The sequence below is a fragment of the Drosophila biarmipes genome, chromosome X (assembly GCF_025231255.1).
Source record: "Drosophila biarmipes strain raj3 chromosome X, RU_DBia_V1.1, whole genome shotgun sequence".
NCBI lineage: Eukaryota > Metazoa > Arthropoda > Insecta > Diptera > Drosophilidae > Drosophila > Drosophila biarmipes.
Window position 1 is genome coordinate 19959227 of NC_066611.1, and position 23934 is coordinate 19983160.

The 23934-nt window shown below is 47.6% G+C and overlaps 6 protein-coding genes across 10 annotated transcripts; 1 reads left to right on the top strand and 5 right to left on the bottom strand.

The window, feature by feature from the left end:
- Positions 1–159: 159 nt before the first annotated feature.
- Positions 160–2267, bottom strand: LOC108023611 (alpha-tocopherol transfer protein-like). Its single transcript, XM_017093218.3, has 6 exons — positions 1969–2267; positions 1479–1638; positions 1236–1317; positions 871–1173; positions 589–725; positions 160–532 (listed from the first exon to the last, which is right to left on the bottom strand). Exons 1-6 carry the CDS (start codon positions 2123–2125, stop codon positions 451–453), a joined length of 921 nt encoding a protein of 306 aa, XP_016948707.1. The 5' UTR covers positions 2126–2267; the 3' UTR covers positions 160–450.
- Positions 2268–2696: 429 nt separating this feature from the next.
- LOC108023242 (alpha-tocopherol transfer protein-like) lies at positions 2697–4821 on the bottom strand. Its single transcript, XM_017092520.3, has 6 exons — positions 4627–4821; positions 3825–3984; positions 3683–3764; positions 3291–3623; positions 3100–3236; positions 2697–3035 (listed from the first exon to the last, which is right to left on the bottom strand). The coding sequence occupies exons 1-6, from the start codon at positions 4763–4765 to the stop codon at positions 2966–2968; spliced, it is 921 nt and encodes a 306-aa protein (XP_016948009.1). The 5' UTR covers positions 4766–4821; the 3' UTR covers positions 2697–2965.
- Positions 4822–4902: 81 nt separating this feature from the next.
- On the bottom strand, positions 4903–11218 carry LOC108023690 (UNC93-like protein). Of its 4 annotated transcripts, none has more exons than XR_007766022.1 (6): positions 11032–11218; positions 9583–10022; positions 9091–9468; positions 6915–8253; positions 5989–6855; positions 4903–5029 (listed from the first exon to the last, which is right to left on the bottom strand). XR_007766022.1 is itself a non-coding variant. In XM_017093313.3 (5 exons), exons 2-5 carry the CDS (start codon positions 9727–9729, stop codon positions 6494–6496), a joined length of 2226 nt encoding a protein of 741 aa, XP_016948802.1. In that variant the 5' UTR covers positions 9730–10022; positions 11032–11218; the 3' UTR covers positions 5073–6493. The 4 variants fall into 4 exon arrangements, 2 of the variants coding, with proteins under 2 accessions (XP_016948802.1, XP_016948803.1); XR_007766023.1 differs by lacking the exon at positions 4903–5029 and having other exon boundaries at positions 5072–6036; positions 6109–6855; XM_017093313.3 differs by lacking the exon at positions 4903–5029 and having other exon boundaries at positions 5073–6855.
- Positions 11219–11585: 367 nt separating this feature from the next.
- On the bottom strand, positions 11586–13972 carry LOC108023717 (protein prenyltransferase alpha subunit repeat-containing protein 1). The gene is made up of 3 exons (XM_017093348.3): positions 13396–13972; positions 12896–13284; positions 11586–12833 (listed from the first exon to the last, which is right to left on the bottom strand). The coding sequence occupies exons 1-3, from the start codon at positions 13479–13481 to the stop codon at positions 12112–12114; spliced, it is 1197 nt and encodes a 398-aa protein (XP_016948837.1). The 5' UTR covers positions 13482–13972; the 3' UTR covers positions 11586–12111.
- Positions 13973–15036: 1064 nt separating this feature from the next.
- On the top strand, positions 15037–16951 carry LOC108023518 (U3 small nucleolar RNA-associated protein 15 homolog). Its single transcript, XM_017093065.3, has 2 exons — positions 15037–15204; positions 15270–16951. The coding sequence occupies exons 1-2, from the start codon at positions 15112–15114 to the stop codon at positions 16785–16787; spliced, it is 1611 nt and encodes a 536-aa protein (XP_016948554.1). The 5' UTR covers positions 15037–15111; the 3' UTR covers positions 16788–16951.
- Positions 16952–17070: 119 nt separating this feature from the next.
- On the bottom strand, positions 17071–23717 carry LOC108023519 (ubiquitin-conjugating enzyme E2 Q2). Of its 2 annotated transcripts, XM_050885074.1 has the most exons (9): positions 23679–23717; positions 21919–22765; positions 19986–20102; positions 19629–19916; positions 19174–19248; positions 18816–19107; positions 18608–18756; positions 18461–18539; positions 17071–18397 (listed from the first exon to the last, which is right to left on the bottom strand). In XM_050885074.1, exons 2-9 carry the CDS (start codon positions 22078–22080, stop codon positions 18366–18368), a joined length of 1194 nt encoding a protein of 397 aa, XP_050741031.1. In that variant the 5' UTR covers positions 22081–22765; positions 23679–23717; the 3' UTR covers positions 17071–18365. The 2 variants fall into 2 exon arrangements, with proteins under 2 accessions (XP_050741031.1, XP_016948555.1); XM_017093066.3 differs by lacking the exon at positions 23679–23717 and having other exon boundaries at positions 21919–22781.
- Positions 23718–23934: the final 217 nt, after the last annotated feature.

The window sequence follows — 23934 nt, forward strand, 5'->3', positions numbered from 1 at the left end:
TATTTTCGTGAAAAGTAGTTGGATTTTTATTTGAAAATAATTTGTTACTTAAATCAATAAATATTACAATCCCATAAACAAAATATGAAACGTAAATAAATCCTTATTCGTTTTCCCAAAATAAATTGTTTGAGCCACTTTATGTCGGAAATGAGGAAATTTGAAAGACAGAAAGTTTATTTTTTCAATATCCTTGACCAATTTCAACATACAAATTAGCCTATGTTATTACAATAAGAGCTTTAGTAAAGAGACGAAATGCCGCAGGAACCATTTACGTACACAGGCACATATGTTAAGTCTACCTGAAGGGCAACAGAAATCTCTTTCCACCACATTGGGTGGGAATTGAACAGTACATCAATGCCAATTCCAACCGCCGTTGGTCGGAAAAGACTTCCTGTTCACCCCCCTGTGAAAAAATAATACCCGGCTATTGTGCCCTGCCAATCATTTGAAAAATCTCCACGAGCTGCCGTTACGCTTCTCGGGTTTCTCCACCACCCAGTGCTTGGGGTCCATCAGATAGTCGCTACAAAAGGCAATAGGGCGTTACTAAGTGGTCCGACTTGCAGATCCGAAACCTACCGATGCTCAACCAAGCTCTTCTGGGTCTGGGTCCGCAGTGTTTCCAAGGATCCAGCATTTCCGCCGTACTCCTCCGGCAGCATTTCCCGGGGCACAAACTCATACAAAGTGTCAATGCTCACCGTGTGAAAGCGGATCTGAGAGGATAATAAAGGGTGATATATATTTTGTTATTAATTCTTAAAAACAATTTAATAAGACTAATTCGAAATGCACAAGGGTAATGAGATAGATCCCTGAACTGGCACTTTATAATTTCCGTTTTTACGGTCATATACCCACCAGCTTGAAGACCTCCTCGCTGATGAAGGGCTTCACCACGCTGACGATTCGGTCCAAGTAGGATGGACAGTTAATCATGTGGATGGCGCGCAGGCGCACGGGATAGGCCAGCTGGAGGAACTTGATGTAGGCGCGCAGAGTGCTGATCGTCAGTCGCGAAATGTGCCGCATGGTGGTGCCCTTCATGTCGAAAATCTGCACCTCTCCTTCGGATAACACATCCGGATTGTCGGCATCGTCCGGCGTCACAAACCGACAGTCGCTGACCATGAAGAAGGCGCGTGTGTCCTCCGTGTGGTGCATCTGCGGATGGGATTTAGCTGGAGTGCAGGCCTCTGTTCCACACTGAAATGACTACCACTCACCTTGGTGGCCTCGAACTCCCGGAAACAGTACAGGGATACCTTGCATTTGTCCGGCGTTAGGCCCGGCAGCGGTAGAATGTTACTGAAAAATGTTTGTGCATTAGAAACATAATAGAAAAACCATCCCCACATTATTAACTTCAAGGGATGTGCTAAAAAAATAACAAAATAATAATCTCAAGAAACTTGGGGATTCAAAAGGAACTGGAACCACCCCAATAGATCCCGTCAACAAGGACTCACGCGTAATCAAAGGTGCGCTTGCTGTCCGCGTCCAGAGGATCCCTCTTGATGAACAGATGCGGATGCCGGTTGCGCAGGGCGTAGTTCACCTCGATGAGATTCTGGGTTTCCGCCACGTCCCCAAACATGCACTGGTAGAAGCGCCGGAGCAACAGCGGCTCTGAAAATATAATAATCATCATAAAACTAATTTAAGAAATTAAATTTATAATATATTTTTTAATGCTTCTCATAAGGAGTACGCTTTTTAAATATTACTTTATACTTGTATAGATGAAAAAGGGAGGATTTAGGGAGGCCTCACTGTGGGGCACCGCTTGTTTATATACACTGCAGTGCAGTGACGTAAGGCGGCGAGTGGGTTGGCCTACTAACGACCTCATTATAGGGAGGCGGGTGGCTGGCGATGGTTTTGGATGGCCAGTGGGTGGTGTTGACCGGCGGAGCGGATGTGAGACGCCCAATCGCCCTTTGGGGGCCCCTCGCTTACCAATCTCCTCGGGCAGCTTGTCATTTTGCCGGAACCACTCGAGCAGCTCCTTCAGATCCCGCTCCCGTTTCCGCTGCAGCGGTTCCGCCGCAGTGCTCTCCCGCTGTTGCTCCTCCGCACCGCCCGCGTCCGTCTCTAGCCCACTTCTGCGGCTCATTGGTGCTCCGGCCTGGCTATCGATTGCTCCTGCTCTGTGCCACCTGGTGTGTCTATCGCCAATCGGACGCAGCTATCGCCTCCGAATCACTTTCGAAAATCACTCTTTCGAATCGCTTTTGAACCGTTTAACCGCCGTGTTTGAGGCCAGGCGAACAACTGACTGAGCGACTCCCATCGATTCGGCTCATCGATTTAGTTTTTGCATATCCAATGCTATTGCGTCTGCGATTAAAAACACGTAATTCATAATTGCTTTTGGGCCGTCGTTTGGACGACGCTTAATAGTGCCTAAATACGTTCCGCCCCAGCTTCTGGATCTGCCTAATCACCTGGTCGTGTGCCGCATCCAAATGCCATTGGCAAACACGGCTCAATTTTTCCTTTATTTGAACAAAAAAGAAAAGGTTTCTTTTACTGGCCATTAACTAATGCCAAATAAACATTTTTCTAATATTTTTCAGCTAACAAGTATAAGAAATGTTCTCCTACGACATGACATTTTTTTAAAGAAAGTAATAATGGAAAACGTCCATCAAAAATTCTTTTGGGTGTAATAAAATCTCATCAAGTACAATTAAAATTATTTATTGGTATAGCAAGCCCCTTATTTGATTAAGAAAAAAACGCACTTAACGTAAATGGAACAAATAAAGTAGAATATGAAAGTATTTATAAATTCTGCATTGCGGCAGCTTCATACTGCTGAAACGCCAAACTGAGCTTCAGAACCCTGTAGGCGTGTGTCTCTGGGACTTCCCCGGCTAACGACAGCCTCGATTTGGCAAGGCGCGCTTCTGGATCACATTTGAAAATATATCACGTGGAAGTTTCCAGAGGATCAGAACCAGGACCATCGGCTCTTGCTCTGGGAAGCCACCTTCCAGTAACGCTCGTCACTCAAGTAGGCACTGCACCAGGAAAGACAGTTGGGTGACTTAGGGGGTAATCTTGGTTAACACTTTGCAAGCTTACGTTTTGTCCTTGATGGACTGGACGCCGCGAGCCTTGAGCTCGGCTACGGAGCCCGCCTTGCCGCCATACTCCTCCGGCAGCATGTCCCTGGGCACCTCCTTGTAGAGGCTCTCCAGGCCCTCTGTGTGGTACTTGATCTGCAAACAGATTCCATTAGGTGATGTAAACGAAGAGTGAATATTCTGCATTACCATGTTCCGAACCTCCTCCCGCAGGAAGGGGGACATCATTGAGATGAGCCTGTCCAGGTAGGAGGGGCAGTTGATGACGTGCATGGCCCGAAGACGGGAGGGGTAAGCCTCTTGAAGGAACTTCATGTAAATACGCAGCACGAAAATGGAAACGTAGGCCAGGTGGCGTATGGTGTAGCCCTCAATGTCCACGATTTGAACATCGCCTTGCGCAATATCCGCCTCGTCCAGCACGTAATCCTCTCCGCTTCCAGTGCCCCGCTCCACATCCGGCATGGTGAATCGCGCATCGCTCATCATAAAGAAGATCTTGGTCTCCTCCACGGAATTTCGCTGCAAAAGTATGCTTTTTAGAAAAGTAAAACAATGGGCTCCAAAGGTGGGATACCGACCGTATGTGGATCCAGATCGGCCATGCGAAAGAAAAGTAGCTTGTTTCCCTGAGGCGTAACTCCGGGCAGTATCAGAAGGTCCCTAAAATGTGTAATACAAATGACATATGGTTTTCTATCGAATGCTTCATCTTTCACTTACGATACCCGCAGGCCCTTGGCGGTCATCTCGTCCTCCATGTTGCGATCCATAAAGAGATGCGGATGCTTATTTCGCATACTGTAGTTGAGCTCCACCAGGGTCTTGGTGCGCTCCACATCAAAGGCCATGCACTTAAGGAATCGTAGCATAACTATAGGCTCTAAAATGACGAGGCAGTTGTATGAGAAAAGCAGAAAAGATTCATTAACTATACCAAGGAAAATTAAGTGTGTCGTGGAAGGGGGAAGTTACTTTAAAAGTGTTTCTTCAGATTTAAAATGATACTAATTATGGAATATAACATAGTTCCAGTCAAAGCAGGAAGAGTCAAGATATATGTAGAGAAATGTATACAGAGATAGTGGAGCGGAAAGATATTTTAGATTAAAAATTAGGAGTGTCATGGAAGGGGGAATGTACTCTTAAAGGGTTTCTTCAGATTTAAAATGATACTAATTATGGAATATATGGATATATGGTTCCAATCGAACCAAGAAGTGTCAAGCTATATGTAGAGAAATATCTCTAGAGATAGTGGAAGGGAAAGATATTTTAACAAGGCATTTTACATTAAAAATTATACCAAGAATGGCGTACAACATAATTCCAATCAAAGAAAGGGACATCGATATATCTTCACTGAGATTATGCCGCGCACTTGACCTTTGCTACTGCCCAGTTACAAGGTTGATGGATCGTTAGCCGTATCAGGTTATTGCGCGCCCATTAATTCCGTCTCGCACTTGACTGGCCAACCATCGGAGCGAGGCATAATCGGGTTCGATTTTCCCGGCTTACTTACCGATCTTTTCGGGCAGATTGGGGTTGCCCTCGAACCAGGCGACCAGCTCCGTCAGCTTGTCGCTCCACTCAGCGGACGAGGAGGTTGGCTGCGGCGCGGACTCCTCATCCGCCTTAGGTGTGCCCTCACCTTTATCCATTGGCGCAACGAACGCGTCTCTCTGGGGCCGCAAAAAGCCACTAACTAAGCAAACAACTTAGCTAAGTACACCAATTGATAAAGCTAACAAGCCCGCACACAACCAGAATGAAATATGGTCTTTGTTCGCTCCGATCGGCGAGAATAAAAGCTCTGCACTGTGGGGCGATCAAGATTGAGCCCAGATCAAGATTGTAGTCTGTTATGGTTAGTTCTCCCGATACACATGTACTTTCAATGTTCAAAATCAAAATAGTTTTAGGCCCTAAGATAAATAGCATTATTATGAAAACTGGAAATCCGTAACTTATTTATATTTTAATATTACTTGAAGTAAATCTTTTTTTTAAATTAAAAAAAGAAACTTCACTAAAAATTGTACTTAATGGGTTTTTCTTGAACCTTTTATTGCCCCTAGCGCTCCTACGATTTTAGGCATTTTTTTGGCTTGTTCGCCCCACTGTGCTCCGCTGTAAAAGCTTTGCCAGACGCCGTGTCTGTAATCAAGCTAAGACCCGAGCGTATTTAATTGCCCATTAGAGCCCAATACGAACCAGCGATACACTTGCTTTGGATTGTTTATTTGATCTGGAGATGGACACCTACAATATACAATACACATCCAGCACACGTAGAACTCGATCCCATCTCTCTCCGCGGCTTGACTCGTTTGCGACTTGCTCTACTCGATATTCAGATGGAACCGGCGCTGGGAAAAAATACATACTATGCCTATGTGTATATATGTATAGTATATGGCTAGCATGCAATACTTAGCCCGATGTACGAAATCTCGAACGGCCGCAAAATGGTTACTCTCAAAATTCTCAAAATGTTAACATTGTTGTTTTTGGACCTAGACCTTAGGATTTCACCTGGTTATCATAACAGCTAGCAGCTGGCTCTCTCCGAATCGGGGGACAGGGGAGCCGTCTGCCCATGGGTAGTTAAAGTGGAGGGTCTCGAAACCTACGTAACGCACATAACACCGACACAACACATAAGTAACACATTGATTCTGGACCGGATCGGATCGGTTCGGTTCGGTTTGGGAGCTGCAAACTGGAGTTTCGATCTAGGTGGTGGCTCCATGAATACACTCCGATACACTGGGGGCACACAACTCTTGGGGCAAGCACACATGTGGACACAGCAGTGGTATCGTATCGTCTCAGATCGGATTTACATAGGCGTACACACACAACGTCCTACGGGCTACATTACATGCTTATTGTGGCTGATAAAGCTCCTTTCCCCTCTCCTGGTTGCTTTCTATTTGATAGATAGTTATAGACATGGAACAACATTACTGGCACTGGCAAATGCTACGAATTGAGAACGCACCCACATCGAGGGAGGCCCCTCTGTGACTGGGCTTAGAGCAATCTTATGAACTAGTCTTATACCCGGGCCGGCGGGCAGAGGTCAAGAACCGATGGGATGTATCCGTTGACGCTCCCGGATCTCTAAAGATGCCGAATGCTGATCGCCCGGCCTACACCGTATCCCTATCCGTATGCCTCGACTTCTGCCCGCAGAGCTCCAAGTGCAGCTGGCGTCGCTTGACTTGTGGCTCTCGTTCAATACTGACGGGTTGCGATTGCAGGAGATCCGGTTGCGGCTGTGTGTCCGCCTCCGCATCCGTGTCCGTGTCCGGAACATGTCACATGGTGTGCGTCCGGGCCACCACATCCCGTCGCATCCGTCGGGACTAGCTGAAGATGCTGCGTCATAAGCTGACGAGCGTCGCCTTGCGCTGCGCCTCCAGGCGGATCTCCAGGGTGGCGTATGGCGGCACACTGATCACCAGCAGCACCACCAGGGCAATGATCTTCATCGATTCGCAGAGGAAGCCGTGTCCGGCGAAGGTCAGACCCAGGCCCAGGAATCGCAGGGCCAGAAGGGGCGCCTGCACCTCCGTCACATGGCTGGCGTGGTTGAGGGTGACCAGCGAGAGCAGCAGGGTCTCCCACATCCCGTTGCAGGCGCCCCACGAGGCGGCAATAACGTAGAACAGCGCACTGTCGTCGCTGGAAGGCTTCCAACTGGACAGGGCCAGCAGCAGGCAGGAGTGAAAGAAGAAGCCGGCCACTGCAAAAGGCAACCAGGTCAGCAGCTCATCAGGGATGGCATTCCCAAGCTATACTCACAAATCACTACGATCCTCTTGACGTGCCTCAGCAGCATGCTCAGGGTGCAGGAGACGATGAGCTGCATCAGACCCATGCCGATCAGGGCGCCGGCAATCATGCCGATGCCCAGGGAGCAGGTGACGAAAGCCCTCAGGAAGTCGCCCAGCATGTAGGCCTGTTCCGTGCCCACAAAGTAGGCTAAGGGACCGGCGAACAGCAGGGTATCCGTGATGCTCACATCCCTCAGTCGTTCCGGTCGCGATGATCCCGTGGCCTGGACCTTGTCCAGTATCATCACAAGGGAGAGGACCAGGGATATCAGCGCGAAGAGGACATACAGCCAGAGCAGCGATTGTCCGGCCACCCGGGGCTCACTCTCGATGAAGCCGGCATAGATGGAGCTGGGTATGGAGCTGCCATTGGCCCAACCCCCTGCCAGCAGGGATTGCACCCTCAGGGGACACATGTCGGCGCCACAGATCCTGTCGCCATGCTCGTTCCTATTGTAGAAGTCCCTCAGCTGCGGTGGCCAGCTCTCGTTGCCGTAGTAAACGAGTCCCGAGCAATCGCCAGTGAAGTCGCCATCGCTGCAGGCCAGCAGAATGGAGGCCAGCAGGGCCCCTCCGATGAGTCCCAGGTCCTGGGACACCCTGAACCACCTGGCCAGACGTCTCACCTTCTGATCCCGATTGCACAACATCTTGTGCTCCTCGTGCAGCACGTCCACAGCTGCCTGCGACTGCTGGGAGTCACAGGAGCAGCTCAGCTTTCCGCCAAAGTGGACGATCAGGGACGCTTTGGAGGCTGCAGATCCACTCATGGTCACGCCGAGCAGCAAATAGGCTGGCAGAAGGGTGTATATGGAGGCGTACAGATGCGAGAGGAGAAACAGAACAACCGCCATGTAGTTGGCCACCAGGAGCGGGCCATAGCCATAGCGTTTCATCAGTCGAACACTGGGCAGGCTCATCCCAGCGGCCACCAGGAACAGAGCACTGAGCAGGAGGGATCCAATCTCGGGGCCAAGGGGCAGCCACTGCTCCCGGTGGTGCCACACCGCATTGGAGCCTTGCAGCGCCATCACCGGCAGCAGGACGCAGTTCATCAGTCCGTGGGCCAGGCTCAAGCAGCTGAACTGGCGCCACACCTTCTGCCGCACGTGGGCAGGCACCTTGTGCCGGCAATTCCGGTTGTTCAGCGTTATCAGCCGCCGGATGGAGGTGGCCCCAATGGAGCTGTTTATCGACTCCCGACGACGCGAGGCCGCCAGGGCAGCCTGCACCTGGTACGAAGACACCGGATTTATGCGATGCGACCTGGTCGAAATAGGCGACGGCGAATATGTGGCCAGATGCTGCTGGAAATTTAAGACAAACATATGTATATATATAAACTTGGATAGAAAACCCGCGAAAAAAAGAGTTATTTTTGTTAAAATCTGAAATCCAAAAAATCATGATGGGACCCCTGAAAGAACTGCAAAAATGGGTCAACAAATAATTCAGATCGTTAGCAAATGTAGCGAACTTTCCAAAACAGTTGGTCTTTGGGAAAACTACGTTCGAAAGAGCTCGAAAAAATTAGTTTTTTACTAAAATCTGAAATCGAAAAACCAAATCACTACTTAAATCTCTATTTCAAGAGCTTTTCATCTGAACGAACTCCTAAGTATTTTACTCTTAAGTTCAAGAACGTTTCCGCTCAAATAGGAAAGAGAAAATTCTATTTTGGTCTTTACTAATGCTTTTTAATCTACCAGGAACCAACAACGCAATACAGCTTTCAGTGACGTCAGGACGAACTCACATCTTCCAGGAATAAACAAGGATGCAAGGATTAAATCAGGATTAAAATAGCGTGCCAGCCGGAAACCATGGGGCCAGGTTCGACTTAATTACTTGTTGTGCAACTGGGAAAATAATCCATTTGCAAGCTCTGACATCTGGCCACCCACAACCCACTGCTAATCACTATCCCCTGGCCAGCGACCACCTCTTTTGTCTGCATTGAGCCACAAGTTGGTCAAGTGACCAAGGCAACCGAGAGCTCTGCCCCAATGCTGCACTCTGATTCTATTAATACACGGATGGCAAGTGCTGCTACACTCAAAAAAATGTGTTTTGAACAACAAATTGATATCCGCTTTGTTCCGTGAATCGCTCATAATTTTGCCTGGCCATTACAGTACACTCACCTCCATCATCTGCTCGTCCCAGACGTTCTGGGCTCCTCCAGAGCTGCGGGTCCGGAGCACTCGGTGCCTGGTGGTCAGAGAATGGCGGTGCTGATGGTGCTGGTGGTGCTGATGCTGATGGTGGTGCGAGTGTGGGGCATACTTTTTGCCCATGCCGAGCAGGGCAAAGCCACTGGTGGCCACCGGGGCACCCGAACTGGTGGCCAACCCAGATGCAGCTCCCTGGATGGACTGGTTCTGCGATTTGCCGGCATTCGTGCCATTGCCACTGGGCAGTTCTCCGTTTCCGGTGGCTGCTCCTCCGGCTGCATTGAGGCTCGAGGATCCTCCTCCGCCAATGCCCAGACCAGCCATTACGTGAGCATTATACGATGATTGCTATGGGGGAGTCACAAAATTATATCGCTATAAATGAAATGGCTCTGCATCTTTTGCATCGCTTCGATCGCACTTTATGTTATCAATAACCGGTCGCGGAGGATCGGTACTCACCTTGCGCTGCTGAGCGAAGGCGGAGAGTCGCTCCCGCTCCCGACTGGTGTCCCGGGCGCGCTGCTCCAGCAGCAGCTCGTACTCCCGCCGCTTCTCCCGCTTGCGCTCCGCCTCCTCCAGCTCGTGAAGATTCGGCAGACTGCCCATTTCCGGCTATTGTTGCCTTCTTATCGTTACTTATCGCCGTGCAGTTATGTGGATGTGGATTCTAGGGCCGCTCCGGTTCCAGAACTGGCATAGCTCCAAGAAGGCGAACTCATGCCGCTCCTCCGCTGACATCCCCTGCCAATCCAGTCTGAAAACTATTGTCCTCGCTGCGTGGGCTGGTTCATTGTCCGCCGCCGCCGCCGACCTGCCACGCCCCCCCAATCCGTTTATAAATATGCATGCACGTTGCTCCGCTTGCAGTGCAAATAAAGTTTCGGCCCAGTGTGGGATGCCTGCGAACGGGAAACCGGAAATGAAAAAGGCCTGCGGTGGTATCGAACGGTATCGCCCTCTATCGGCTGCTTATTGAGTTGCCACCTGCACCTGCAGAACTGTCACCCACCCACGCACACAGTCACACACATGCTTCTAGCACACATCCGCTGGGCGTACATGCATTGCATACCTTTGTGGGCCATGGGAGTGCGCTACATACATACCGTTACCGTTACTCACTTATTACTGGCACTTATCACATGCACGCAATACAGTTCTAAAAAAAAACTTATATTTAATTATTTTCTAAGAACTCGTTTTCCTCTTAGAATGACCTGGTTAAGCTCTAGTTTTCCACCTAATCCGGCTAACTCTGTTAAAAACCTGCACTGGTCAGCCAAGGTCAGCCTTCTTGTGCCTAATCCGCTTATGCCAATTAGCAGGAGCGCCTACTAATGCGGCCGCGAGTGTAGTTCCCATGGCCGAAGGAATTTAACACACAAACACACACACACTGGCCCAAAATCATCAGGTGTGTCCATTTCGAGTTATCTACACATGTGCAGGCGTAGCACCCCAGGGTCAGGTGTTCCGGAGTAGGTATGTGTACACACATCCCAGGACTGGACGAGACCGGGGTCCTCGGAGGCAGCAGGGCCCAAAGACAATGGCACAACACTTTGCAGCTCATAATCAACGCATAAACAGACTTGCCACTAGCAACCCACGCACCCTAAACACCTCACACCCACGAACAAACTCCGGTTGAGGCGCAGTTTTGGGCCCACGCCCCTAGGGGGTAGAAAGAAAATGGTAGGGAAGGTAGGGAGGAGATAAAAAATGCAAAAGGCACCGATGAAAAACGAATATGAATATTTAAAAACCAAACAAAGAGCACATAAAAGCACCCACATTAACCAGAACCAGTACAGAACCAGCCTCGATGCTCTCTTTAAAGACCCTTAACGTACATACACATATCATATCATAGCCCTAGCTCACAAAAAATTAAACCCCATTAATTACTTTCAAGTTTTTTTTGTAGAACTTATATGCACTTTAAATCGGGTCGAAAAACTGTTTGTAAAGCTCTAAACAAGCCTGCACTTTAGCCACTCAACACTGCACAAAAAACACCGCCGCACGCAAACTGCTCCAGAAACACACTGAAAAGCTGGCAGGGATTACGGGCAGGCGAGTCTGAGTCCGCTGCTGAAATTGTTGTCATCTCGGGCCTTCGACAGCATCTCCCATCTCCCATCTCGCATCTCGCATCCCTGACATGCGCACTGGCCCCCGAAAACGAAAGCCCCAGTCGATTTGGGGGATGGGGATGGCTGCACCGCCACAAAAACGATACAAAATCTTCGGAGAAACAAACCCCTATACGATGCATTTTAGCCGGTCCTTTCTGCTGTTAACAAATCGATATCTTGGAACTGGGAATGCAGTTCCACTTGATTTGCTCATGACATATAGTAAAAAAAATATGCTCGGCAAATCAGGCGATACAAAACGATTAGGATGAGAATCATTATGATTATATATCACCACTGGCCACCCACTAAGCTCCACCTTCGTCATCTATTGGTTGGCTTTATTGAAAACCTAACTGCAAATTGGCTAACAACAAACACGTGTATGGCATGGCGGTAATTGGTTATAACGTACATCTGAACATAAGGCTAACAAATCTGGCTAGATCACATCGAGAACAGAGTCAAACGGTTAACGCTAACAGCTATCGAAATGCAATTGGTGGACCCTCGGGTCCGTCGTCATATCGGGCTAGTTGAACTTGTCTTTGGGGCGCACATATAGAGTATATAGATAGAGAGCCTTTTCCGTTTCCAAATCCGTTTTTAAAAAATGTTCCTTTTCTATGGCGGCAAACACCCATTTCATTTCGAAGGTTTCAATAAGACGGGCATTTAAAAATAACAAATTCTGCCAGAAAGCAATCCTGAATTTCCAGACAATTTTTCCTCTACAGAATTAATTAGGTTTTATGTCTCCGGATGGAAACGGAAGAGGCGAGAGAGAGTAAGTAATCCTATTGGGGTAGATTGATTTGAGCTTTTTCTCAAGGTTTTCAGGTCCCGCTATTTAATCCGCCGGATAGCCGAAGCTTAGGTGGAGATTGCACCAGTTGCGGTGCTTACCGCCTAGAGCGGATTCCTCACGTCGCACGGCCCTCAAAAACGGATGCACTTTGAAGTCAAAGCTGCCCAAATGCGAACGCAGATCGTCGGCCACGGAGGAAGATGGTTGACCACTTGCCAGCCCAGCCTGCAGGCGAACGCATTGCTCCACGATGAACTTGAGGGCCGCACGGCGATGCAGCTCAAAGCAGTCCCGCGGGCCGTACATCAACCGCTGCTCCGCACACAGCCGCATATCGTTGGCGGCCACATTGCAGCAGTAGAGGAATGATCTCAGCTTCTGGCTGCTTATGGTACCAAGGTCCACCTGGGGCAGCAGCAGATTCAACAAAGCCTCGGCTTTTGGTTCGCATTCCAGGCCATAGTGGGCCATTAATTGCTGCAGACTGGCCAACGGAAATGAGCCACTGGCTCCGGAATCGTTGGGCAGGGCAAAGTTGAGCTCATAAGCGCGACCCAGTAGCACCTGGCGGTAGTGGTAGCAACTGTAATCACTGATGTGCTTGCGCATGAACTTCTCCGTGCGCAAGAGCTCCGATTGGAGTAGGCAGGGGCCGCTCTGCAGGATCCACTGGCGGTGCGACCAGGCGTGGTAGTTGCTGGCGCACCTGTCGGCTGCCCTTTCGCAGATCCCAATCTCGTTGGGCCAGTCAATGGCATCGGCACCTGGACAAGCAAGGTTGGAAGGTAAGCATAACTCAGATTTGTAATCCCCGCCAGCCACTTACTTTGAAAGGAGTAGAGCCACCGACGGTAAGCGAACGCCTCATTGGACTTTGGTTTGATGGAGAGCACGAGGGCGGAGAACTGCAGCTCCTTGTTGATGCTAAGCCGGTTCTTCTGCACCAACTGACGGCGAATGTGCCAGAAGGTGGTCACATCCGGATTGATCAGCAGGGCCACATTCAGGTATTTGGCCAGGGCGTCGCTCTGCTGCTGCTGCTGGAGCGTCCGGAGCTGTTGAGCCGACGTCTGGCGACGGTGGGATATGAGGGTGCGGTGGGCGTGATCGTAGACATGTTGGGCACACCACGATTCCAGGCCAAGATTGTGCTCAACATGCACCACCGGCGACTTGTTGCAGTTGGTTTCCTTGGGTATGATCTCGAACGAGGCGCTAACGGGTATGAGAATAAGAATACAAAAATTAGAGGTGACTTTCAATGGCAACCCGTGAGCAGTTTAAATTATTATTCGATTGATCCTAGGACTCTATTGGTGGACTCACAGATCCTGATCCTTGAGGAACACCGCATTGATGTCCCTGATGATCTTCTCGCAGAGCACCTTTTTCTCGTTGCGTTCCTCCTCCATGGAATATGAATACAAAAATGGCCTGAGTGTGGAATTCCGATTCCGATGTGGGTGATTCTTCCGCGGGGATCTTGCTTCCGTTCCGTTCGATTCGAGGTCTCAGGCACATTGATTGCCTCCAATTAATATTAGCATGCTCAATGCCTCTGCCTACGGTTAATTTAGATTTGGAAAGCGTGTGTGGAGGAGACGGAGGCGGCGGAAGATGGTGGAGACTGGACCCTGGCTATGCGACTATGGAACCCCCAGTGGCGGCAGCATCACAACAAATAAATTTCAATTAAGCCGGGACACGAGATCTAGCCTCTATTATTAATGTTATAGTGCCCAGTGCGAGGGGCTGTCACTCTGGCTCTGGTATGGCTTGCCCCAAAGCGCGCTGCTCCGGCGGATCGCAAATTCGTAAATGTTGTTCTCTTCTTTTTTTGTGGACAAATACGGCAAGCATATGTTTGTTTGCAAACATGTGTTTGCCCGTGCCCGATAACACACGCACCTGCCACGTCTATCGATATCGATAAGTGCAAGGCGGCGGCACTGCCATCTGGCGGGAAATAGACAGATTTTAACCTGGGTCTAAAAAGTAATAAAAAGTGTTTTTTCTAGCTAAGTTTATACTTCTCAGTGCTACAGGGTAGCATTTTTATTTCTCTATAATTCGTATAAACCATTGGTTTTGCTAATCATTAATTAATATATTTACTTGGTACTACTATAGAATAGGGGACTTACCTCCGAAATTCGCGAAAAAGTTATTTTTTTCACTTATTATTAAAAAAAAATGTTTAAATTTAGTCGTCATCGGAGGTCTTCTAAAAATATATATTAGAAATTTTAAATTTGAATATATGAAAAATCGCTGCAATTTTTTTTATTCCAAATTTTACTCATGACTCGTTGCAAAACTTGCTTCCTTTTTTGGTAGTTTATTAGAACACTTTTTGTCAAGTATTCGGATTTGAAACGTAGACTATGCCTATAGGGGATATCACTGTAAAAAACGCGCCTCGATGTTTACCTCAATGATGAATCGGAACAGTGTTCATTGAAAAAAAAACTAAAAAATGAAAAAAAAATCCTACATGATTTTTACAGGAAATCATTTGAAACCTTAACTTGGTTTATAGAAACTCATTTTAAAAATAAATTAATTTTTTAGGAACCCATTAAATGTTATTACTTTGATTAAAAATATGAGAAAAGCACCCTTGTTTCTTATAGCAAATCCGGGAATTTTGAAATTCAATTACAAGAGAACATTTATTCATCTGAATTCCTAAGAAGTCTCGGTCCATCGAGGATACTTTTTCCGCGAATTGCGGAGTGAGTCCCTTAATCCAGTTACAGTTACAGTTGCAGTTACAGTTACCGCCTTTCAAACAATCAAATATCTTTACTGCTAGCTCTCTAATTTTAAGTAAGCTCATAGTTTTACACTGCAAATTAGTTTTACATAAATAAATATATATGCCTTTCATTTCCCATAATTTACTTCCAGACTTGGCTCGAAACCAGCCAGGCCGCCCAGCACTGCCGAACTCTGGTCACACTGATTCGTGTTAGTTTTTCTGAGTCCGCAGTCTGGAACACGTGCGCGCGAAAACAGAATCACTAGAATCACACAGCCAGGATGCAGAGCTCCTTCCTCCCACTGAACACACGGCGGCTTCAGAAGAGGGCGCAGGTGGAAACCCCGGACTCACTCTACTGGAACCGACTGGCGGTGAGTTTTTGGCACAGTACTATTAAACAGTCTGCAACAACTTCAATGTTTCCCTTTTGAAACAGAAACCGGAGCTGCTCAAGGAGCGCAACACCATCGACTATGTTGACTTCAGCCCCAGCGATCCAGACAACTTTGTGCTGACCTGTTCGGTGCGCGTGCAGATCTACAACCTGGTGACCAAGCTGGTTGTCAAGAATCTCTCCCGATTCCAAAAGACCGCCTACGGAGCCACCTTCCGGCAGGATGGACGACTTCTGGCCGCCGGCGACGAGGAGGGCCACGTCAAGCTGTTCGACACCACCAGCCGGAATATCCTGCGCCTGTTCAAGGGTCACACGGCGCCAGTGCATCGCACCTTCTTCACGGCGGACAAACTGCAGCTGGCCAGTTTTGGCGACGATAAGGCGGTCCGGATGTGGGACGTGGCCAACGAGAAGGTGGTGCAGACCTACGGGGACGCGCACACGGACTACATCCGAGCCGGGGCCATGCATCCCCAGGCGACGCACATGTTCGTCTCCGGCGGCTACGATGGCAAGATCCATCTCTACGATACGCGTGCGGAGACTGCGGTGCAGCGTACATTGGATCACGGAGCTCCCGTGGAGTCCATGTTATTCCTGCCCAACGGATCGATCTTTGTCAGCGCCGGTGGCAGCCAGGTGCGTGTTTGGGATCTCATCAGCGGCTGTCGGCTGCTTACCATGATGTCGCAGCACCACAAAACAGTGACCTGTCTGCGGCTGGGCTCCGATGGCAGGCGGTTGTTCTCCGGCGGGTTGGATCGCCACGTCAAGATCTACGATGTGAGCACTTACAAGACGGTGCACACACTGACTTATCCCAATGCCGTGGTCAGCATGGCCGTCGCCAGTAGAGATCAGGCTGTTGTCGCTGGCATGGTCGATGGTCTTGTCTCCATTCGACGCATGATCGTGGACAGCAAGCCCAGTCATTTGGGGAAAATCCGAACGAGTCGATCACGCAAGCTGTACAAAAATCCAGTACCACCGAACAACACTCAGGATGTGGATCACGTCATCAAGGAGCGTGTCAAGGGACCGGGACTACAGGTATACGATGTGCATCTGCGGCAATTCAACCACAAAAAAGCATTGGACGAAGTGATGCTCCCAATAAAGGTGAAAAAGCACCCGGAGATCATGGTGGCAGTCATTACGGACCTGCTGCACCGAAGATCTCTGGACAAGGCGCTTATTGACCGTCCCGACAATATTCTCGTTACGTTCATAAACTTTTTGTGCACCCACATGGGTGAGGCGCGATTCATGCGTCCTCTTTTGATGGCCGCCAGCACGGTCTTGGATGTCTTCGAGCGGCAACTGGTGACCTACAGCCGCAAGCTGATGGCGGCCCTCGAACGATTGTCGGCCGTCATGGAGGCGGAGGTGAAGATAACCACCGACCTGATGCGGCTAAAGGGCGCCATGGATATGCTCATTGGAGTGTCAATGGACAATGGCGAGGTGGTTCATAAATCCCCGTATGTGGACACCAAGGGACAGAAGATGCAGCCCTCGTCGGCGGCGGAGAGTTACGTGGTCACGGTGGAGCAGTGACCCAGGCCATCGTCATTCAACGATTCGGAATAGGTTAAGTTTAAGGCCGTTAGTCTAACTTTATTTAATGCAGGCACCCGCCAAGCAAATAGAATTTTTCTGCTACTATAAAGGTTATCTTAAGTTTGTGAAGCTAGTTTTATATTAAAAGTTTTAGCAAACAAGACGATCGTTGTTATTGGGCACTCGTAAAATCCCCCCGACCCCGAGTATTCCGTAAAGTGCTTAAGAAATCCCACACAAGGACCCCAAAACCGGACATAATAAAGAGCTTGTCGATCCGTACTATGCATGTATATATCCTTCTTTATTAAATACATACTTAAAATGAACTTTTCGTCGTGCATGCCAATTTCCGTTTTGAATGTACAATGAAATTTTGTCTGCCGTTGTACGAATAATAAAAAACAATGATAATGGGGACAGCAAAACAGTTGTCCTCGAATTAACTCGTTTTCTTTCTTGTTTGCTTTAATGCATATTACAATTGCAAATATTTCGATTTTCGTTCTCCAACTACTCAATTTAGCTGTTTATTTTTTACTTTGTTTTTTTTTTTTGTAGGTTTAGATTTACGTTATTTTACGATTATTTGGAAAGACGAATTTACACTTAGAATTTGCTCATCTTCGACGCATCGTTCTGTATCGTACTGCTTAAGCTAAACTCTCGCGCTAAATTTAATATATATCTTTATATTTATGTATATTTATATTTATCTGTATGTATAGGTATATATATATATATCTATTTCGCTCGACGTCGCGACAATTTCTTTGCCAGCTCGCCGCTTCATGTTTGCTTACAAGTTAGAGAGAAAAAAATATAAGATACCACGGATTGTTAAATTAAAATAAGAATACAGTTAGGCGTCTTAACTAGTTTACAATATTAGGCGTGTGTGTGGTGTGTGTGGAGTGTGGGGTCTGTGGGTGTGGCGGATGGTATTTGTCTGGAAGGTGTTGAGGCGAAGCCACTACATTTACAACTTTAAATTACAAATTATACTCATATACATAACAGATATTGCCTTTACATTTAACACCCTCCGGCTGCTGATTTCTCTGCTTCGTCCGGCTTCCAAGACTCTGTACAAGATAAACGATTGGGGCCGCGGTACTCGGTCAGAGGACTACTCTACGCACTACAGAGAAGACGAGTGGACATATACATATGAATTTACTTGCAACAGAACAGCAACCACTCATACAAAAGGTGTGTTCAACAAGTCGATATTGGGTTCACAGGCGTGCAACTAAACAAATGCGGATGGCTGACGGGCTCCGGGCTCGGGGCTCGAGGGTCGAGGCTCGAATACATCTGTCCAACTTTCATTGAGGTCGCAGCAAGCAAGCAAAACATTGTGGGCCTTCCTCCTTGAGTTCGGGAGCTCCGTCCTTATTGGTCCTGACGAGGTGACACATCAGACATGTCATCAGATCAAACCGGCAGTGAGTGGGGGCTGTGGATGTGTGCTTGGCGGAGATGCGGATAGGGTAATGTTGAAGGGTGACGGGTGTGTGGTGGTTGTGGCATGCGTAACTCTATAAAGGATATGCGTCTGGGGACTCTTCTATCTTAGCCATCTTCCTTGGGCGGTGTGAACCAGCCTGTAAGCAAAAGAGAGTTCTGTAAATTTGTTGCCCAGCTTGACCTGTTGTGCTGCAGCCTACCATTCTTTTCGTGGATCTGCACCAGGGATTTGAAGCTCTGCTGGGCTCGAGCCAAACTGTATTGGCCCTGGGTCAGTGCCTGTTAATGGGAGATGGTAACAAGTATTTGATTGAGGTTCGTTTTTGAATGCCGCGAGTTTTACATACTTTGGTGGCCCCGAACTGAATGCGCGCCTTTCCCTTGACGAGGGTGGCTGCGATTTGCATTATGACCGCCTCGACGGTGTAGGCCGAGCTCCAGCCCTGTTTTGTCAGCAATTCCATGCAGATGGCACCGCCGATGAGCACATATCCGCCTTGGAATTAAAGCAAACATTCAAGTTAAAGCCCTAGATTTACTCGGATCCAATCGCACCTGAGATAATCGGATGGACGACGCGCACAAAGGGCGGCTCGAATGGGTATGTCTCCTTGAACAGGATATTGAGCAGTATGCTGTCCTTGCCCTCCTTCTCCTTGAGCATCAACAGATCACTGTGCAGCGGACTGTCCGGGTCGACAGACTTGAGGCGTATGTTCCACTCGTAAATCGACTCGTTGACCAGCTCAATCGAGTACATGTTCTTCTTGAAGGCGTCCGATCGATAAATATCACGTAGTTCCTTCATCAAGCGATCGGTTGCCTGTACGGAGCCCGAAACGGAACCCTAAACACCAACCAATCGAAACATTCAGTATACAGCACGTTCTGTTCTCAGTGTCGTTGAACTCACTTTTAGATAGTCTTGTCTTTGACTTTGACGCAGTCTTTCTAGAGTTGCTAGGTGTTCCACTTCCATGTCGTCCTTCTGAAAATTAAAAATTGAAAATTAGTCGCAACTCTCCTCTGTGCCTGGTAAATATAGGTAAAAGTTTTCGCCAATTTCCTTGCAATACGCATGTAATTATTGAGGCGACTTGAAGTAAATTGTTCCGAATTCGATTGCAACGAATATAATTATTAAGTCGATTTCGACGCAATTTGCTAGCAGACTAGTACTTCGAACGTAATTGCCACCTTGCCCACAATGACACTACAATAAAGGCACCAAGTAATATTGGGAAGCTAACATGTGCCAAATTGATTGCAAGGCAATTAGAGGGAAAACTCAAGGAGGATTCCAACACCCCACTAAAGCTATGGCATTTTATCAATATATCCACATCCTTTCTTGGGTCCATAGCGCACCTTGTTTGTACTTCGTACATCATCCATTTCCAGCGGCAAGTCCTCGTCGCCCTCGCTCTCCTGCTCGCTCTCGCCGATGGGATCCTCGATCTCCTCCTGATCCGAGTCGGTCTCCTCGTTGCCATGTGGTCCGCCCCCGCCCCCCGCTCCGCCGCCGCCTGGCCTCTGCTCGCAGCGGAGTGGAGAAGCGGATGGTGGCGGCGTTTGCAGCGGCAGGGCCAAATTATCGATGTCGGGTGGCAGTGGAACGTTGTGTAGTCGGCATAGCTCGCGCAGCAGTATGCCCACCTGCAAGTATCCAGGATTAATATTGTTCTACTCGTTCTCGGATTAAATATGTTATATGTAGGCACCAACCTGATTAATCACGTGATTATCACGTCCATTTGTATTGCTAAGTATTTGAACAGCATTTGTGACGCTCGTCTCCTCGCTCTCGGCGAACCACACTGGCGGCGATGAGGGATAGGTTTCCTGCGGAATGACCCAGAAACAGAAACATTAGTTACACTGGGTCGGCAGTTCAAATACCATGCTTAACACCTGGGTTTTTGGGCGTAAGTGCTTTCGTTAGTGGCCCTCTAGATTAGATCGAGTATGGCAAAGATTATCGGACTTGTTGCCCACTGATAAAGCCTGACTTTCCGTAGAAAAAACACCTGAGCAACGCACTTCTATGTTGTTATTGTTATAAACAAAAATACTCGGGTGTCAGTAGAGAAGCTCTTAGGTTTTACCGGGGATCTACTGTGCCCCTAGCCAAGGGGGTGGGCCTCGCGAATCGCGTGTGTGGGGTGGGTCAAGGACTTTGACTTTGCACTCGCCAATTGGACACAGACAAAAGATCTCTCTTATTTCCATTCACGATCTCGTTTTTTGACGTTCTCAGGTGAATTTGTCATGTCGTCGTCGTCGGGGCTACTTTGCATGCACATGTAAATAAACAAATAATAAACGATGGAGTACCGAACCCCACAACAAGTACGGGAAATTATAACCTTTAATTAGATCGTTGAACCAAGCGGGGATCAGTGATCACAGAAGACGGAAAACAGATGGAGCAGCTTGGCAACCGGTGATCGTAATCGTGGTCGGGGCAATGAATCACTGACTCACTTCATATTGCGAAGAGTTGGAACAATTGGCACGTCCACTGGACGAATTTAGACAGGTCTATTAAAATCAATTCTCAAAGATACGTCAGCCACCAATGTGTTGTGTCCCCCAGTACCAAATCCTACAGCAGCCAAGGATCAGTCTAAATTGGCCAAAAACAAAGGGACAGGCACAAAGAGAGCGGCCAAAGGGCATCGACTACCACACACATACACATGCAGCTCGGATATATGTATATCCCATCTCAACTGAGCAGCGTGGGAATAAAGAATCGGCACAAATCTTAATCTTCACATATATAAGCACGCATAAGCGGGAAAGAAAGAGAGGGACAGGGATAAAGTAAAATTGAAGAAGTAGAATAAGGATGGCACTATTTTAAGGAAGAAAGGAGAAATTCAGGGTTGCCAAGGCAGCAAAAAATGCAGATTGAGAGGGATCGTTGTAAATATATTTATATCAATAATTATTAAATATATTTAAACATTTCTATCGAAGAGTATGATAGAGTATAGGTGCTCAGTATTCAAATATTCATATGAATCATATTTAAGTAATGGTTATTTTGTCCTACAAAGGTAAGGCCTAAAAAGCCAGACCACTTGCCAGACCTGCTATACCTATATAAAAACTCACACTATCCCAATGTAAATAAAGTAGTCGTTGGGATAAAGTGGGGATACGGGTGTCATCGAGGGGGCAATAAAAGTGCTGGGTCGAACAGGGGATGGTTACCTCCCCCAGCCCCAAATCATTTGTAAACACTGCGCTATGATAGCCCTGCTCCAGTACCGCTATCTATCGATAACGATAAATTTTATGTGAGGTACACAGACAGAAAAACAAATCCAGGCCTTTCAATTTTGTATTCGTTTGCACTTCGGAGTCGATTATGGCGAAAATTATATCTAAAATTGCCGAGAAGGTCAGTTTCATGGAAAAACTTGTTAGGGAATCCATTGTGAAGCTGGCTGAATTTGCATTTCTTTTGCTCGCAAATGAGTCAGACTGAGTTTATTAGGTTATGCACCTAATGGAAAAGTGTGTTAATGATTGAAAAAAAAATGAATAGGTTATTTTTAATGGGTTTTAAAATGGCATTAAACTGAAAAGTCCTTTCAAGATAACCTCTTTTTTCTCTGTGTGGGAATGTCAAAAATCATGGGCGACTCACCGTTATGTTGGCATGGATGTCGTAGCGCTTTCCATTCTTGTCGATGAACCGGCAGAGCAGTTCGTCGACGCTGGAGTTTAGGATCTGAAAGCGCTCGTGATTCTTCGGGAAGATCTTCTCCAGCGTTTTGATTTCCTGCTTCAGGGTGTTAAGGCACGCCATCTTGTGGCGGGCTTCAAAGGCAACTGGTCTGAGCTTCCTTTTATGTTTTCGTTTTTTTGCTCTTACTTGGCTATTGTGATTATTTTTGTGGTCCAAGTGGAGGTTATTTCTGTGGTTCGTGGGGTTTTCGGGAGCCGACTCCCCCTCTCTGCCGCTCTGCCCCTTCGACTGCCAGGCGAAGAAAGCTTGTATTTGTTGTTCGCTCCCCTCTTTGCGGTCTCTTTCTGTCTGTCAGCTGCTGCTTGGACTCGCCGACACTAGATGGCGCTGTTCCGTTTTGCTTTTTCGGTTTCCACTTTATATATGTGTATGTTTGTATTTCGGTGCTTATTTTAGTTATTGTGATTTTTAGAATAAAGTTTTGTTTATGCTTGGAGGTAGATTGAAAAGGCGACTATTTTGAGTTTGAGTCGTCGCCGCCTGGGTTTTCTTTGTTGTTTCCCTTCCGCCTGGCTCTCTCTTCTCGCTCTCCTCTTTCCACTCCACTTCCAGTTAACTTCACTCTCACTGCTTCTTCTTCAGCTCCTGCGGCGCCCAGCATGCGCTGTCTCGCTCGCACTCTCCGCTTTTTTTGGCGTTCAGTTTTGCACTTTGATTTTCCCGACTTCGACTTATAACCGTTTTCTTTTCCTTTGCTTTTTTGGTTCAGTTTATTGTTTGTTGGCTTGTCCTGGGGTTTTTTTTACTGCAAATTGAGTTTTAAACACGTGTTTCACTTGGTTTGTTCTAAACATTTGTATTATTATTGTTGTTGCTAGCTAGCCAAAACAAAAACAACAAATGGCTTACACACAGGCACAGCAGACAAGACCTGACACGCACACTTGTGCAAATTGCTAGCCCCCTCTCGCTCGCACAGCAGGTCTTCTCTTCCCTTCTTGCCTACGCAACGATCGGAGCTCATCGAAAAACCGATTGGAAATCGGCGAAAAAGAAAAAAACAAATTTTGCGTTTATCTCCTATCCCCCCTTTAGTCGTCTGCCTTTTCTGCTGCGTTTGTTATTTTCGTGTGCTCACACGGGAAATTTCTACACAGAAAAAGCTCGCGTTGAAAGAAAAATGGAGACAGATGAAGAAAATTCACGACAAAGAGGAAAGTGTCAAGTATGGGCAATCGGAAATCGAAAACTGAGCCAATTTTTCGCCGAGGCTTCACTGTGCACAGCTGCATAACTGTTTTCCCCCCCGCCACACTCTTTGCTCTGCCTGTCCCCACCTCCCGTTTCTTTTTCATCCATCTCTCCTCATGCCCCCTTCCAAGTCTGCGTTTTCAGCATTGCATACACACATACACTCACGCACGGGCACCTCGCACACACTCAAACGCAGTCTGCAACTTGACTTTTTAATCATTTATCAATATTTGGCGACTAAAGCGAACAACTAAGAGCTAAAACTAACGGAGCCCCAAGAACAAATCCTTTGTTTGCACGGAACACGGGCACAGAGAGAGACACAGACACACGGGAAAAACGGGCACAAGAAACAGCAACTCTCGTCGCACACACAGGCACACTTGCGTGTGTATTTGCAAGCCAAACAGCAGCTGGGAGAATTCCCCAGGAAAAGACAATAAAAAAAAAGAAAAATAACACACGAAATTTCACGGAGAATTTAATTTAGTTTCAGTTCCACGCACGTCCGCCCGCTTTACCTTCTTTTTACCAACAACAAATTAGTGGTGTGCAAAACGCCGATACTTCGATTACGGCTATCGATGTGTGAATATCGAACTATCGCCCGTCGCTAGCGGCAGCTAGCGAAGACATGATCCCCGGTATCGATATGTTGAAATCGAATTTATTCCACCCCTAGATATCGTACGATTTTAGCTAGTACACCCTCCCGCCATA

Bases quoted from the DNA above. Each gene is read 5' to 3' on its own strand.
- LOC108023611 (XM_017093218.3), bottom strand. From the start codon at position 2,125: ATGAGCCGCAGAAGTGGGCTAGAGACGGACGCGGGCGGTGCGGAGGAG. The intron at 726-870 runs GTGGGTATATGA...TTATCCTCTCAG, and splicing joins GCGAGGAGGTCTTCAAGCTG to ATCCGCTTTCACACGGTGAG. The intron at 533-588 runs GTAGGTTTCGGA...TGCCTTTTGTAG, and splicing joins AAGAGCTTGGTTGAGCATCG to CGACTATCTGATGGACCCCA.
- LOC108023242 (XM_017092520.3), bottom strand. From the start codon at position 4,765: ATGGATAAAGGTGAGGGCACACCTAAGGCGGATGAGGAGTCCGCGCCG. The intron at 3,624-3,682 runs GTCGGTATCCCA...ATACTTTTGCAG, and splicing joins CCGATCTGGATCCACATACG to CGAAATTCCGTGGAGGAGAC. The intron at 3,237-3,290 runs GTAATGCAGAAT...ATCTGTTTGCAG, and splicing joins GGGAGGAGGTTCGGAACATG to ATCAAGTACCACACAGAGGG.
- LOC108023690 (XM_017093313.3), bottom strand. From the start codon at position 9,729: ATGGGCAGTCTGCCGAATCTTCACGAGCTGGAGGAGGCGGAGCGCAAG. The intron at 9,469-9,582 runs GTGAGTACCGAT...ACTCCCCCATAG, and splicing joins CCTTCGCTCAGCAGCGCAAG to CAATCATCGTATAATGCTCA. The intron at 6,856-6,914 runs GTGAGTATAGCT...TGCCTTTTGCAG, and splicing joins CAAGAGGATCGTAGTGATTT to TGGCCGGCTTCTTCTTTCAC.
- LOC108023717 (XM_017093348.3), bottom strand. From the start codon at position 13,481: ATGGAGGAGGAACGCAACGAGAAAAAGGTGCTCTGCGAGAAGATCATC. The intron at 13,285-13,395 runs GTGAGTCCACCA...CATACCCGTTAG, and splicing joins TTCCTCAAGGATCAGGATCT to CGCCTCGTTCGAGATCATAC. The intron at 12,834-12,895 runs GTAAGTGGCTGG...TTGCTTGTCCAG, and splicing joins GTGGCTCTACTCCTTTCAAA to GTGCCGATGCCATTGACTGG.
- LOC108023518 (XM_017093065.3), top strand. From the start codon at position 15,112: ATGCAGAGCTCCTTCCTCCCACTGAACACACGGCGGCTTCAGAAGAGG. The intron at 15,205-15,269 runs GTGAGTTTTTGG...CTTTTGAAACAG, and splicing joins TCTACTGGAACCGACTGGCG to AAACCGGAGCTGCTCAAGGA.
- LOC108023519 (XM_050885074.1), bottom strand. From the start codon at position 22,080: ATGGCGTGCCTTAACACCCTGAAGCAGGAAATCAAAACGCTGGAGAAG. The intron at 20,103-21,918 runs GTGAGTCGCCCA...GTCATTCCGCAG, and splicing joins ACATCCATGCCAACATAACG to GAAACCTATCCCTCATCGCC. The intron at 18,757-18,815 runs GTGCGATTGGAT...TTTAATTCCAAG, and splicing joins CGTCCATCCGATTATCTCAG to GCGGATATGTGCTCATCGGC.